Source organism: Clupea harengus, chromosome 4, assembly GCF_900700415.2.
Source record: "Clupea harengus chromosome 4, Ch_v2.0.2, whole genome shotgun sequence".
Classification (NCBI taxonomy): domain Eukaryota; kingdom Metazoa; phylum Chordata; class Actinopteri; order Clupeiformes; family Clupeidae; genus Clupea; species Clupea harengus.
The window spans coordinates 18,406,056-18,418,867 of record NC_045155.1 but is presented as its reverse complement, the minus strand read 5'-3'; the positions used below and the strand labels follow the sequence as shown (position 1 = coordinate 18,418,867).

The window sequence follows — 12,812 nt, the reverse complement described above, 5'->3', positions numbered from 1 at the left end:
TGTGGCCATGTTTGTGTGTGTGTGTGTGTGTGTGTGTGCGTGCGTGTGTGTGTGCGTGTATGTGTCTCTGTATGTGTGTGTGTGTGTTTCCGTGTGTGTGTGCGTGTGTGTGTATGTGTATGTGTGTGTGCGTGTGCGTGTGCGCGTGTGCGTGTGCGTGTGCGTGTGCGTGTGCGTGTGCGTGTGCGTGTGCGTGTGTGTGTGTGTGTGTGTGTGTGAACATGTGCATTGGGCAGAAAAGAGGGGGAGAGAGGAAGCATTTATCTGGCTAGTTTGTCTGCAGTGTCTCAATGGTCCCTTTATCTCAATCTGTTCACACTCTACAACTGCTGTTACAGTCACCACCAAATAATATTTCAAAATTAGGTTTAGGAAATTAAGTGAGTGAATGAATTTAAGCTGATTAAGATACCATGCTGAAGCAACATATTGTGGCAGCTCTTGATAACAGTGTAAAATGATGAGAGAGACACTATGAATAATTACAAAAGATAAAGCTAAATGAAAAACACTGTGTAGTAAAAAACAATGTAACTTTAACAATACAATGATTTTTGAAACTGTGACCTGTTCGGCCAGCAGCTCCACTGTTGATGTGTGGAGTGTGTATGTGTGTGTGTGTGTGTGTGTGTGTGTGTGTGTGTGTGTGTGTGTGTGTGTGTGTGTGTGTATGCAATGAATCAGGAGACATCCTCTCAATGCCCTGAGGCATACCCACGTCTAAGGAACATTTCCCATGACGAGAGCTTCAGACTAAACACCCAATCCACAGAGCCAGACATTTGACTTGGTCCTCCTTTTGTAAACTATTAGAATGAAAAAAAAAGAAAACATTAGGGGTATATAGAAGAAGAAGAAAAGGTCTAAACGCAGACTTCACTTGTCTCTCAGGGACTCCGAGGGGACTCTGGGTATCTCTTTCCCCACCCCTTCTTTTTGTCTTTTTTTTTCTCTGTGGAGGGTTTTTGCTCAGGTGAAAGACTCGGGAGCGCTCATTGTGCTCGAGTGAAAGGGAGACAGCCCCAGGCCACAAAAGAAGGAATATCAAGCCCAGGAACTTTAACTGTATGTAAAAGAAAAACACATCTTTTAGAGCGGAGGAGAGGAAGTGTGTATTGTTCCCTCCTTCCTGTGTCATTCTGTGGTCGAGTGATCAGAATGTTAAGACAGATCGCTTTTTCAGATAGAGGGGAAGAGCAAGCATACAAAGCTCAGCCAAGCAGGCATTTCTTCTTTTTATGTGTTTGTATTTCAATAAACCACATCAAACTCAAATACAATGTTATTACATATAATACAAATATTCACGATAACATGACATTACATGGTTGGTAGATTTCCTCATAGACTATGGATGTATCAGCCCTGTGTAGGATCGTAGAAGTTTGAAGACGTTATGAAGTGTGTATGTCAAGCATTCGTTTCTTTTCATATCCCTGCTTTTGTGCCAGGATGAGTTAGTTTGAATCTATCAATCTGAAGACCCGAGGTTATCAGAGCTCCTGGAAGTGCTGCCATTATTATTAATTACAGTGCTTTCAAAACACTGCATCTCAATTAAATATACGTCATATATCAGAAGCAAGAGATTATCATCTTTTTCACAAATATTTTCATGGTTTCCTATTTTAATAACGGACCCGGAGCAAGTGTAGTTGAAGAGAAGTCAAGTCAAGAAAAAGACAGACATGGCCCTTGAGTGAGAGAGATAGATAGATAGAGGGAGAGAGTGATTAAGAGAGTGGGGGATAGAGAGAAGGCCTTAAGGGATGTTTTGCTTTTCGGGTGAATCTCTCCATTTGATTGAAGGACTGTGAGGCCGTGGCGGCAGTTGTAATCTGGGAAACCCTTGAAATGGATCCTGCACTTTGAAGGCGGAGGCAGCACCTGAGGACAATCTGTTTGTCTTGTGGCTTTCTGGCGGTGGCGCAGGATTCATATGCCTGTGTAATGTTTACCCAAACATGTCAGCTTTAAAGGTCTGGAAAGTGACGGAGGTGGGGGCAGGGAGGAGGGGGGGGGGGCTCGTCACTTGGTCTCGGCCCGCGCACACTGCGCCCTGTAGTAGGTAAACACCCGCTCCTCTTCTGGTGGTTTTCAGACAGAGAGAGTGTGGTGTTGTAGTGGGTCATTTGAATCTAGTTTTTGACTTTAGTTGATGCACTGTGTAATCTTTAGTGTTCAGTCTCAGTGTCTCAGTCAGGATATACTGTATATATGTATGTATATACATGCTGCGGTGACATACATTCAGCAAATATGTTCTCTCCCAGCAATGTCTGTTTTCCATAAGGAAGAATCAATACACTTTCAATCCAAACTGTGATAAGACGTCCTGTCTTGCAACATCTTGTTGTCATGTCAGCTCTGTAAAACCATATTCCCTTTCACATAAATACAACAGCAAACAAAGAGAGTTTTCTGTCCGTTTACTTCAGTTATATATTGAATTGCTCGTGTGTCTCTGCTTTGTTCCCTCAAACTCATAGTCCTCCCTCATGGGTGGTCTCCTCTAAAGTGATTACAACACTTTGAAGAACACCCTCCTTATATCCTCTGACCTTCCGTATACTGTATGTGTGTGTGTGTGTGTGTGTGTGTGTGTGTGTGTGTGTGCGTGTGTGTGTGTGTGTGTGCGTGCGCGCTTGTGTGTTTGCGTCTGTGTGTCAGTGAAAGAGACAAAGATTGAAAGAGCAGAGAGACAGAGAAAGAAGTGGGCTAAGGTTCAAGTGAACATGAGCAGGAATTTAAGACGCATCACTTTTTAACACCATTTTTCACCTGACTGGCATGTGCAGGGTCTGCCCTTGGCCACAGACTGCAGGCTGCATTACGAATTACAAGCATACATCAACCCCACGCAGCCATGCTGAGAAGAAAAGAACCGAAATAATGTTTGAGGTGTCGAGCGACCTCTGCATTTGAAAACACAAAGCTCTCTATTCCGAGCACACTCTCACTCCACCAGTTAAGGAACTTCAAAGCGGTTCTGAAGTTTGCTATATTCTTTTGACCCTGGTTAGACTCATGCATACTGGGAAGAAAAAAAGAAAAAGCTTTATAGAACTTGGCCCAAAAGTTGCACACGTTGTCCCCCACCCCTCTCCCAAACGCAAGGCGTTCTAATAGCCTATGCAGTATTCTGTGTCTTTTGTAAGAGTTTGTGTGTGTGTGTGTGTGTGTGTGTGTGTGTGTGTGTGTGTGTGTGTGTGTGTGTGTGTGTGTGTGTGTGTGTGTGTGTGTAGAGGGAATGAATGAAGGGAGGACTCAGGCCCCGGGTCCCCCGAAAAAACCTCCTGGAGCTTTTGATGAAGAAGAAGCAGCGGCAGATTAAAGCATACCTCTGCCAGGGCTCATCGGAAGAACGAGGCCCTCTAGACCCACTTCAAAGATGGGTTATTCGGCAGTCTCCTCGCGGCTCCTTGCCCCAACATGATCGCCAGAGCAGTCTAGTCATGTCTGCGCCCTGAATTCCTCAAGCCAGAGCCTTTACATGTCTCCGATCCCTCTTGATACTTCTCTCCCTCTTAAATTATTTTATTTTAGATTAGCAGCGAGTAAGGCAAGATGTGAACAGCCTTAAGTGTTTGGTCAGGAGTGCCTCAATACCTTATGCTCCAGTTATTTGTGCACCACTAAGTTGAAGCAGGATTTGTCAACTTTCACAAAGGGGTAGTCTGCAGTGAAACTGAATGGTATTTAGGTTGCACATCAATTAATATGTTTGGTGTAAATTATTTCTCATTAACAGTAAAATCCTCACTTGCAAGTCCATTGTAATTGGTCCTCAACTGATATACTTTACACGTTTTCCAAAGAGAAGTCAATATCCTCTTATATCTGGTGTCTGTGAAATTTCACACATTTCTACATTTCACCCCCAAATTGCAAAGAAAGGCAATTGCCTCTACTCCATTATTAATAAGCTACGGAATGCACATCTTTGGATTGGACAATGGCTTTTTTCCACTTAGTTAGAAGGGGAGTTTGTTTGGCAACTTCCAGATGTTGCTGGTGTGACTCAAAACAACAACAACAAAAACAACAACAACAACAACAAACAGCAGAGGTACAGATGTCAGGGGCAACTTAATTCTCATCTCTCTCTCTCTCTTTCTCTCTCTCAGTCTTCCCCCTAAAAATAGGCTTTTACCTCCTTGCCCACTCATGCGGCTGAAAAAGAATAGCTGGCTGATGAGTCCTGACATTGGAGAAGTGGGAGAACAAACAGCTGCTCCAGATTGGGGCCATATTCACCGCATGTGCTGACATCCACGAGCAGCCCCTCTACCCCACACTTCAAGGCCTGGCTAGGCCTATCTCCTCAACCCAATCAGCACAAGGCCATTGCGAGACAATGTGAAGACAATGGCAATCGCGATGACTGATCTTGATTTACACAATACGATGTCATCCCATTCATTTTATTCTTCCTCGTGAGGATTTGCTTGTAAAGAAGGAACCCAGTGGTAATCTTATCATTGCGAACTGGCAAGCTTTTCCCCCATGATGTTAACTTTGACTTTGAGATGTCGTTGACATCTGGTGTAAAGTAAGATGGCGCTCATAGCGTTTGCCAGCTGCAGTCGTGGAAAACAACACAATGGCCACAGCATCACTTGTCCCTCCATATCAAGTGAAAAGCCATTGTGCTTTACAAGAAAATCCCATTATTGTTGCTGGAACAATACGATATACGACGAAAGGTCTCCATCTTAGAGAAATATGAAGCTCAAAGCCCCTGGTTTATGGAGGGCGTAAAAATACGGGACGTGAAGCTTTTATTTAAGCACTGTGCTTTCACAGAAATATTATGTGTCACGATAACAGCTAGAGTAATCCAAACGTGGCTTTCATTAATTGTATATGTATAATCCAGTAAAAGACAATGTGCATTTGAGCAATCTCTTTCCATCCCTCTCTTTCTTTCTTTCTCTTTCAATCTCTCTCTCTATCCCTCCCACAGAGACCTCAGCACAGAGAGAAACGTGTTTAATCCATTGATATAATGAAGGGTTTCAACTGATCACATTTAATACATCCAATCTCTGGTTGTGTTGCATGTGTGTGTCAGTATTAAAAGTCACTAATTTGGGCCAGAGACAAACATTTCAGTTTTATGTTTGTCCAAGTAATAGTTCCTTCAAGATATCCTGGTACTCTGGTCCTTGGTTCACATTAGTGTACTCATAAATCATGACTAATGACACTAAAGTTGTCTGCTGAAAACTCTGTTTACACAGAAATTACATTAATATTTGAGTGTTGCTCATTCAAAGTTAGTGAAGCGCGGCTGACTGTAACCACACACTAACTCCCTGCAGAACACTGCTAATTGATAAATATAACCGCTATGACAGCATTTCAAATTATTTACACTAATTATTCCTGGATGGCAGCAGAGCAGAGTGTGTTTTATGTAAATGTATGACCCCCCCCCCACACACACACACACCCTCAGTAGGCCCATGTACGATTTGTTCCGTATGAGGTGAGACTTATTCTCCGCAGCCTCTAGCGTTGTGTTGCCTGCGCTTCACCACCGTGTCGTGAAACGCAGATCACGGTGAGGTCAGCCTTAGTCAGCCCTGTTTCTCCTCAGCCTGACGCGACTCTCCTGGGGCCCTTGGCCGAGCACATTAGCATTTCACCTCGCCTTGACAGCCTGACAAAACAAATAAATAGCCAGGTATCAAAATCTAACCGAGGAATATGTTCAGACTTTTCAGTTTACCTTTGCGAGCCCGGTGGTCTCGTTTCGTACGGCGCTGCCCTTTCCCTCCAGTTCACGGCTATTAGGACGGGGGAGACGGGTCTTGGAATAAAGTGCCTCTGGTTTTGATTCGGTCAGCAATGTCCCGAAATGAGTTTAACATGTAACTGAGGGTAAACGTAGGCTTTGCTCTCTCGTGTAGTTGAGAAGCAGTTTGCCTTCCAATAGCCTTTGCTGTGCAGCTGGTGTAAAGTCCCTGGCCTCTGGCTGACTGTCTTGTTGATCAGTATGTGACCATACTGTTATGCATTCAGGTTTTGTTATAAATGCTATGTGAAAGATGAGAAACAGAGACAGATGGGGAGATGGATTTTTTTTGCGGGGCTTTTTTCATGAATTGCAAGTTTTGCCTCAGAACACCTTGCAGAAAGTGAACATATATTCTGTATCAGTGACATTCCACCGGCAGGTGGTTAGCTTGTTAGGGCAGTGTTTGGCCAGCAACGACACATCTGTCACGTTCTTAATTTCCCTTGGAATTTCACTTCAAATACGCCTCCAAAAATATGTAAGGTTGATATTTGGTGCTGGCGTGAATATTTATGATTTGAGACATATCCCCTTTTTCCAACATGAGAATTTCATTATGAATTTCTTGCGGTATATCTGGGTTCGTGACTTTCCGACAAATAGCTGTTGACATTGTGTGAACTGTCAGCAGACTGGTCTGAAGGACGTCAGCAGTGGGACCTTTCACATTGGAGCAGAATACCAGAAGATAAAAGCTCTCCCACTGGGGTTATACTACCCATAACAGGACCAGAGATGACCAATCCTCTCTCTCTCTCTCTCTCTCTCTCTCTCTCTCTCTCTCTCTCTCTCACTCTCTCTCTCTCTTTCTTTCACACAAGACAAAATGAGGCAGGGGAGTGAAAGTGTGAATGAAAAATTAGTCTTGACCCACTTCCGGGACCCCAAAGAAACACAAATCTAAATTAGTTTTTAGTGGTCATGAGGGGGTGGGTAGATTAGAGAGAAGGTAGGAAAACATCTGGAATAGGGGCCAATCAAAAAGGAAAAGAAAAAAAGAACAGACCAAGAGGAAATTACAGCTGCCGAACAATGATTCAGTGCGGAAAGTTTTCTCTTTTTTTTTCCTTATCCTCCCCTCGTTCCCTCCCTCTCCGAAGAATGGTAAAATCCACAGGTGTGGAGTGTCTTTGATATCAGAAACCATATGTTTCATCTAAAGGGGTCTTGGCCGGACCTCGAGGAAGTGGCCACAGCCAGGCCGTCTCATCAGCAGGCGGAGAGATTGAGCAGGTCACACTGCAGGTGCTGCCATGGACGGGGCGGGCCCTTAATCAAAACGCTGAAACGCTATTGGCACAGGCGATAACAGGCTGCAATCTGATATGTCAGGCCCCTCGCCCTTCATCAGTGCTACAGCAGCAGCGTCGGCAGCGTCGGGAGCAACATTTTCCTACCATTCCGTCTCCAACTGGCTCTGGTCTGCATTAATTAATCGGGGAGGAAAACAATAAAGGCGGCAGTAATTAAAAGACGACGCCAGGTTTCGGGATTTCGTAATTACACCGCCAGTATTATCGAGTTCTTTAAAAAAAAAAGAGAGGAAGAGAAAACAGACGGCGCCATTCATACAATCATGATTTCTGTTTGAAATGTGAGGATCTGTGCACGAATTGCATATAATTGCTCTGTAAATATAATCAATATTTTCCACTTCCCCACCTTCCCCAATCTCTCTCTCCAGCTCTCCACTTGATTGCTGCTGAGCCAGTGGAAATTTATGTCCATAGTGTTCTGATATGTTACAGGCATATATCATGTCTGACAGGTGCTCTACACAGCACAGCTTAGATCAGTGCTACTGCAGCCTCTTTAGAACTTTCCTTCCAGCCGTAGCCAAAAAATTATAAAAATATTTACTATTTATGAAATATTTTCAGTTGACCAAAAGAATTTCAAAATGCTACGGTCATAAGAGACTCAAGAGAGAGGATCATTTTAAACCATCTCTTTCTTACATCTCATGATCGTCTCACTTTAAATCTTTTGTAATCATAGTCTCTGCACAGTGAAGGAGAGTTACAATGATGCTAACAATGTAATTTATGTATGTTTAAATAAACATATCTGATGCATCAGTGTGTGGGTATGTAAATATCTGGGATTAGTTGTTTATACATGTGTCTGGTCTAAGCTTTCTTTGTCTTACCTCTTTCCACAGAGATCTCAGCATGAACAACATCAGTGAAATCCAGCCTAATTCATTCCACAACCTCCACTTTCTGTCAGAGCTGTAAGTAGATTCTCATATATCTTACTGTGTGCAGGCCTATGAAGACTGTGTTTCAAATCAGTTTTCCAGGGTCTATGATTCAACTGCAGTAAAATAGGAATCTATATGATCAGTCAATATAGATAGGGTACTATATGTGACGAGCAAACAGGCCCTCACTATAAATGTCAAGAATGTAGCCTTGATTTTAGCTTAGGGGGCATAGTGCAGAAAGCTTGTGTGTGTGTGTGTGTGTGTGTGTGTGTGTGTGCGTGCGTGCGTGCGTGCGGGCGTGCGTGCGTGCGTGCGTGCGTGCGTGCGTGCGTGCGTGCGTGCGTGCGTGCGTGCGTGCGTGCGTGCGTGCGTGCGTGCGTGCGTGTTTGTGTCGAGAGCAGAGATGGGCAATATATCTCTCCCCCTGTACCAGATGATCGTGTCCATTCTCTAAAACCCCAACTTACACCTAAGCTTCCAGGAATTCTAGAACTTTCTTTCCAGAAGGAAGAAAGAGCAGTGGGTGCCTTTCCCCTCCCCTCCCCTCCCCTCCCCTCCTCCCGTTGAAGCCAGTAACTGGTGTTTGGCCCCATTGAGGTTTGGGGCTGTGGGTGTCTGTGACTGCACAGGCCTGGGCTGCGGCCTGAGGACACAGCCCGTGGCAGCATCCTCACTCCCCAAACGGCAGGGCCTGGTGCCCTGGTGCGGCCCTCTGATGCCAAGCCCAATGCCACAACACATGGTGGAAAGGCAAGTGGCTGCCAGCTCATCAGTCTGGGTGTTTGCACAGAGTGGTGTCTGGAAGGGCTCAAGACTGAGGCAACACACTTTTCAGAGGCGACAGGCTTTTTCACATGCCCAAGGAGGTGGTGGTAGTGGCAGAGGGAGAGCCTCCATCTAGGGTGACTTGGTAAACAGGAAGAGTTTCTCTGAGTTCTCGGGTTGGGCCAATGCGCAGCGAGCTGCAACTTTTTGATTACGAGAAATTGTGAAAGGAACAGAGTAGGAAATTAAGCTCATCAGATACTTTGTGTTTGTCCTGACATTGATGAATTATCAAGCTCTTGGCTAGCACCAAACAATCAAACAAATAAAAAGAGTGTCAAGTTTAAGCACGCTCTCGTCTTCGAAGGAAAAGGAAAGCCTTGGAGTGAGTTTGGCAAGTGGACGTGGGCTGTTGGAATAGTTTCACCGTGCCAAATTAATGAGAAAAGCAACTCCGTCGTCAATGTCCATTCTGAAAATGAGAAGCACGGTGGTGTTTCAAATCCAGAAACTTCCATTGCCGTGCTGAGCTGTCTGTCTCAGCGGGAGCGAAAAAAAATGAGGAGGATCCCGTCGGATGACAGAGCAGCTTCTAGTCTAAACCAATCAGACGGTTTCCTGTGGAAAACGCGTGTTTGCTCATCAGCGGACGGATGAGACATTAAACAGCGTGTGAGGGCCTAGAGATCAGGCCACACAGAACGAAGTTTGGGGGCCGGGGGGGATTGTGCTTAGGGGACAGGAGGTGTTGGGGGGGAATGAGAGATGAGAGGAGAGGGCTCTTGAACGGGGTGATAAGTAGACCCTCATCAGAGGAGATCCAGAACCCTCTCAACACCAAGTGCATGATGCAGCGGGGTGGGGGGAGGGCGTCATGCATCTACAGGTCGACGTAACCCCCACTGAAGGGCAATTTGTTCAGGTGAACCCTGGCTTAGCTCACGCGCGGCGTCCTGGGGATGGGAGAGTATTAGCGGAGAAATGGAAAGCACCTGGCCACTTGCTTATGAGGACTGACAGCAGAGCGGCGATGTAGCGCAGATGGGCCTCAAGACAAAAAAAAAAGAGAAAAAGAAAGGAGAGAAAAAAGAGAGAAATAACGAAACAAAGAAGAAGAAAAAATCTACGACGAAGACAAATGCCTGGGATTGGAAATGCTTGGCCCTGTCAGAGTGGTGTCATGAACACGGCACACATGCCAGCAACAGAGGGGGGCTGAGGGGATAGGGGAGGAAATGTAATATTCTACAGATATCAATATTTATGGTTTCTCTGTCAAAGCAAAGGGCTGCTCCCTCTATCCGAGGCTGAACTGACTGCAGCGTATCCCCCCCCCCCCCCCCCCAATTCTCCTCAGAACACCCTCTTTCTCTCTCTTTGGTAGAACAATGCCGTTGGACGTTTTTACCCCAAGGGGTAGAATCCAGGAAAAACAACTAACTTCACAACAGAGAAAATTGTTGTTTGTCAAAATTGCTTATAATCAAAAGGCGCATTGGGAGGATTTTTGAGTCGTGTGTTCTTCTTGTTCATTTCGGTCTGTGTATCTGATCATTTTATATGAAAGGCTATTTGTACATATGTTGTTTATTTCAGCTCCTCACAAAAATAAATATAATACCTGGAATGATCAGAACTATCCATATTTCCTAGAAAGACAGCAACAATAAATTACCCAAATAATTGGGCTATTTTCTTGATTTTATTCTGATGTGGCTCAAGTCTGACTTGGCTATAGAAAGATGCAAACACTGCAACATTAACCATAGACATGTTTGCATAGTCACAGGGGAAGAGACTGAGCTGGATTATAGCGCCACACAAGGTGATACTGAGTCAGCAGGAATTTGAAATCAGACATTTCAGGCTGATTATGGTACTCTCTGAAATGGTACTGGTTCAGTTCCGTGCTTATGATTACAGTTAAAAGACATTAAAAGGGTATTAATAACATCTTACTCAGCTTTCCTGCCTCGTAGCTGACTGATGCCTCTTCTCAACATATGAAAATAATTGCATCTACATCCGACAATCACTGAAGCCTTTCATGCAATCTGTTCTTCAAGGTCATGTGTCTGCCAAGCATATCTTTGTGAAAGATGCAAGACATTAAGGAAGAATGCAATTTGTTCTTCTTTTCTGCAGGCATAGTATGCCTTCTAAATGAACAGTCCTTGGAAAGATGATAATGAACTAACCATTTACCCCAAAAAGCTACATACAAAAAGTTGGCGAGCTGAGTGGACAGGAACTAAAATGTAACATTTATATAACTTTTCTCTGGAACCATTTATGAGTAAACAAAATTATAAGATTTATTTGGGGGTTACGTATAGAACCATCTCCCTGAAGAACACAGATGTGAGCTGTTCAGAGTGACTCACATTTACAATTCACAATTCACATTCACAATTAGGCAACCCTTTTCATTGAGGGAAAACCAAACCCCAATCACTCCAGTCCTTAGCCATTCCAAACCAGTGTGCTGCTCTTTGACATTGGGCAAACCATTGTGTACAAGAAGGCTGTCAAAATGGCTGACAGAGTCTAATGGTGGAACACTGTGTAACTCAAGAGAAACTAGCGCACAGTGGAGGACGTTAGCCACCATTAGGGCGGTGTGCTCACTTCGGCTGGATGCCTGAGGTTAACCATGGATGTTTGTGTTTATTTAGGGAATGGCTGAAAGGCCCCTTATGGTTAACCTGCAGCTACCCATTGGCTTTGTTGTCTATTGTGGCCACTTAATGCTCACTGATATAATAAAGTGTGTTTGTGTGTGCGTGTGTGTGTGTGTGTGTGTGTGTGTGTATGTGTGTGTGCTTGCGTGTGGGCACTCATATGTCGGTCTCTGCACATAAGCTTGTGTGTGTGTGCCTGTGTGCCTGTGTGCCCTCAAGTGTGTGTGTGTGGGGAAGGGTGGTGTCTTTATGTGTTTTTGTTTGAGCACCTGGCAATGTGTGTGTGTGTGTGTGTGTGTGTGTGTGTGTGTGTGTGTGTGCGTGCGTGCGTGCGTGCGTGCGTGCGTGCGTGCGTGCGTGCGTGCGTGCGTGCGTGCGTGCGTGCGTGCGTGCGTGCGTGCGTGCGTGCGTGTGTGTGCGTGTGCGTGTGTGTGTGTACACTCTCTTCAGTGACATGACCTGTAGTGACGCCACAGCTGCCTAAAATAATTCCTCTCACCGCACTCCGGAGATTAAGCAGGGAATTCCTCCTCCCCCCCCCCCGCCCCAGCCCAGTACCTGATGAAACCGACAGACCCCCGGTCCAGCGGGCCGTGATGAGCGCTCAACTTGTTGCCTTTAGAGCCGCGCTGCTCTGCGCTGTGTACACAGCTAAGCGCCTGCATATGATGTTTTCATTACGGATGCCTGCAGAGCGAAAGAAAGAAAAAGTGCAATCACTTCATTTTTTTTTCCTCTGCCCTTCCCTCGCCGTCCCCATCTTTCAGTGTGCGTTGATAGAAGAGATGAAAGAGAGAGAGAGAGAGAAAGGGAGAGAGAGAGAGAGAGAAGAGAGAGAGAGAGAGAGATGCAGTGGGCACAGAGCTCCGTTTACTGTCCACACTTAGGCTTTTAATGAGTATCATCCCAGGAGGCAAAATAGAGCGGTCACGTCTTTGGAAGGTTCCTGCCTCGAAGGAGAGCAGTTTTTATAGCGGTCCCTATAGTACACTTGCATGTCGTAACATTTTATTTGTAGTGTTTGTTCCTTTGTAACGTCTCCAAAAAGGATGTGACTGCCATAAAGCAGAGTTTATGGCATGTTGATCCTTTTTGAAGATGAAAAAGGGAAAAAAGGAGAGTCTCTCCATGCTGAAAGATAATATCAGAGAGGCTACGCTGCTCATGTAATCAAATGAAACCTTTTTCTTTTTCGTTTTTTTTTTCCCTCCAGCTGTGATGAATAGATTTATTTTTCATTCTGTGGTTCCACGAAATCATGAACCATGTTAAAATCTGAGCGCTAGGTATGCAAAATGTCCAGTCAATTTACAAACACAAACCGCAGGGCAGCGCACAAGCCCAAGTGTCTTGGTAT

The 12,812-nt window shown here is 44.9% G+C and overlaps 1 protein-coding gene across 1 annotated transcript in view; it reads left to right on the top strand.

The window, feature by feature from the left end:
- The window catches only part of LOC105889849 (leucine-rich repeat-containing G-protein coupled receptor 6), a 61,206-nt gene that overhangs the window by 18,058 nt on the left and 30,336 nt on the right, over window positions 1-12,812 (top strand). Inside the window, exon 2 of the mRNA XM_012815779.3 lies at window positions 7,965-8,036. Coding sequence (XP_012671233.1) covers window positions 7,965-8,036 — 72 coding nt within the window. The remainder of the gene's footprint in view (window positions 1-7,964; window positions 8,037-12,812) is intronic.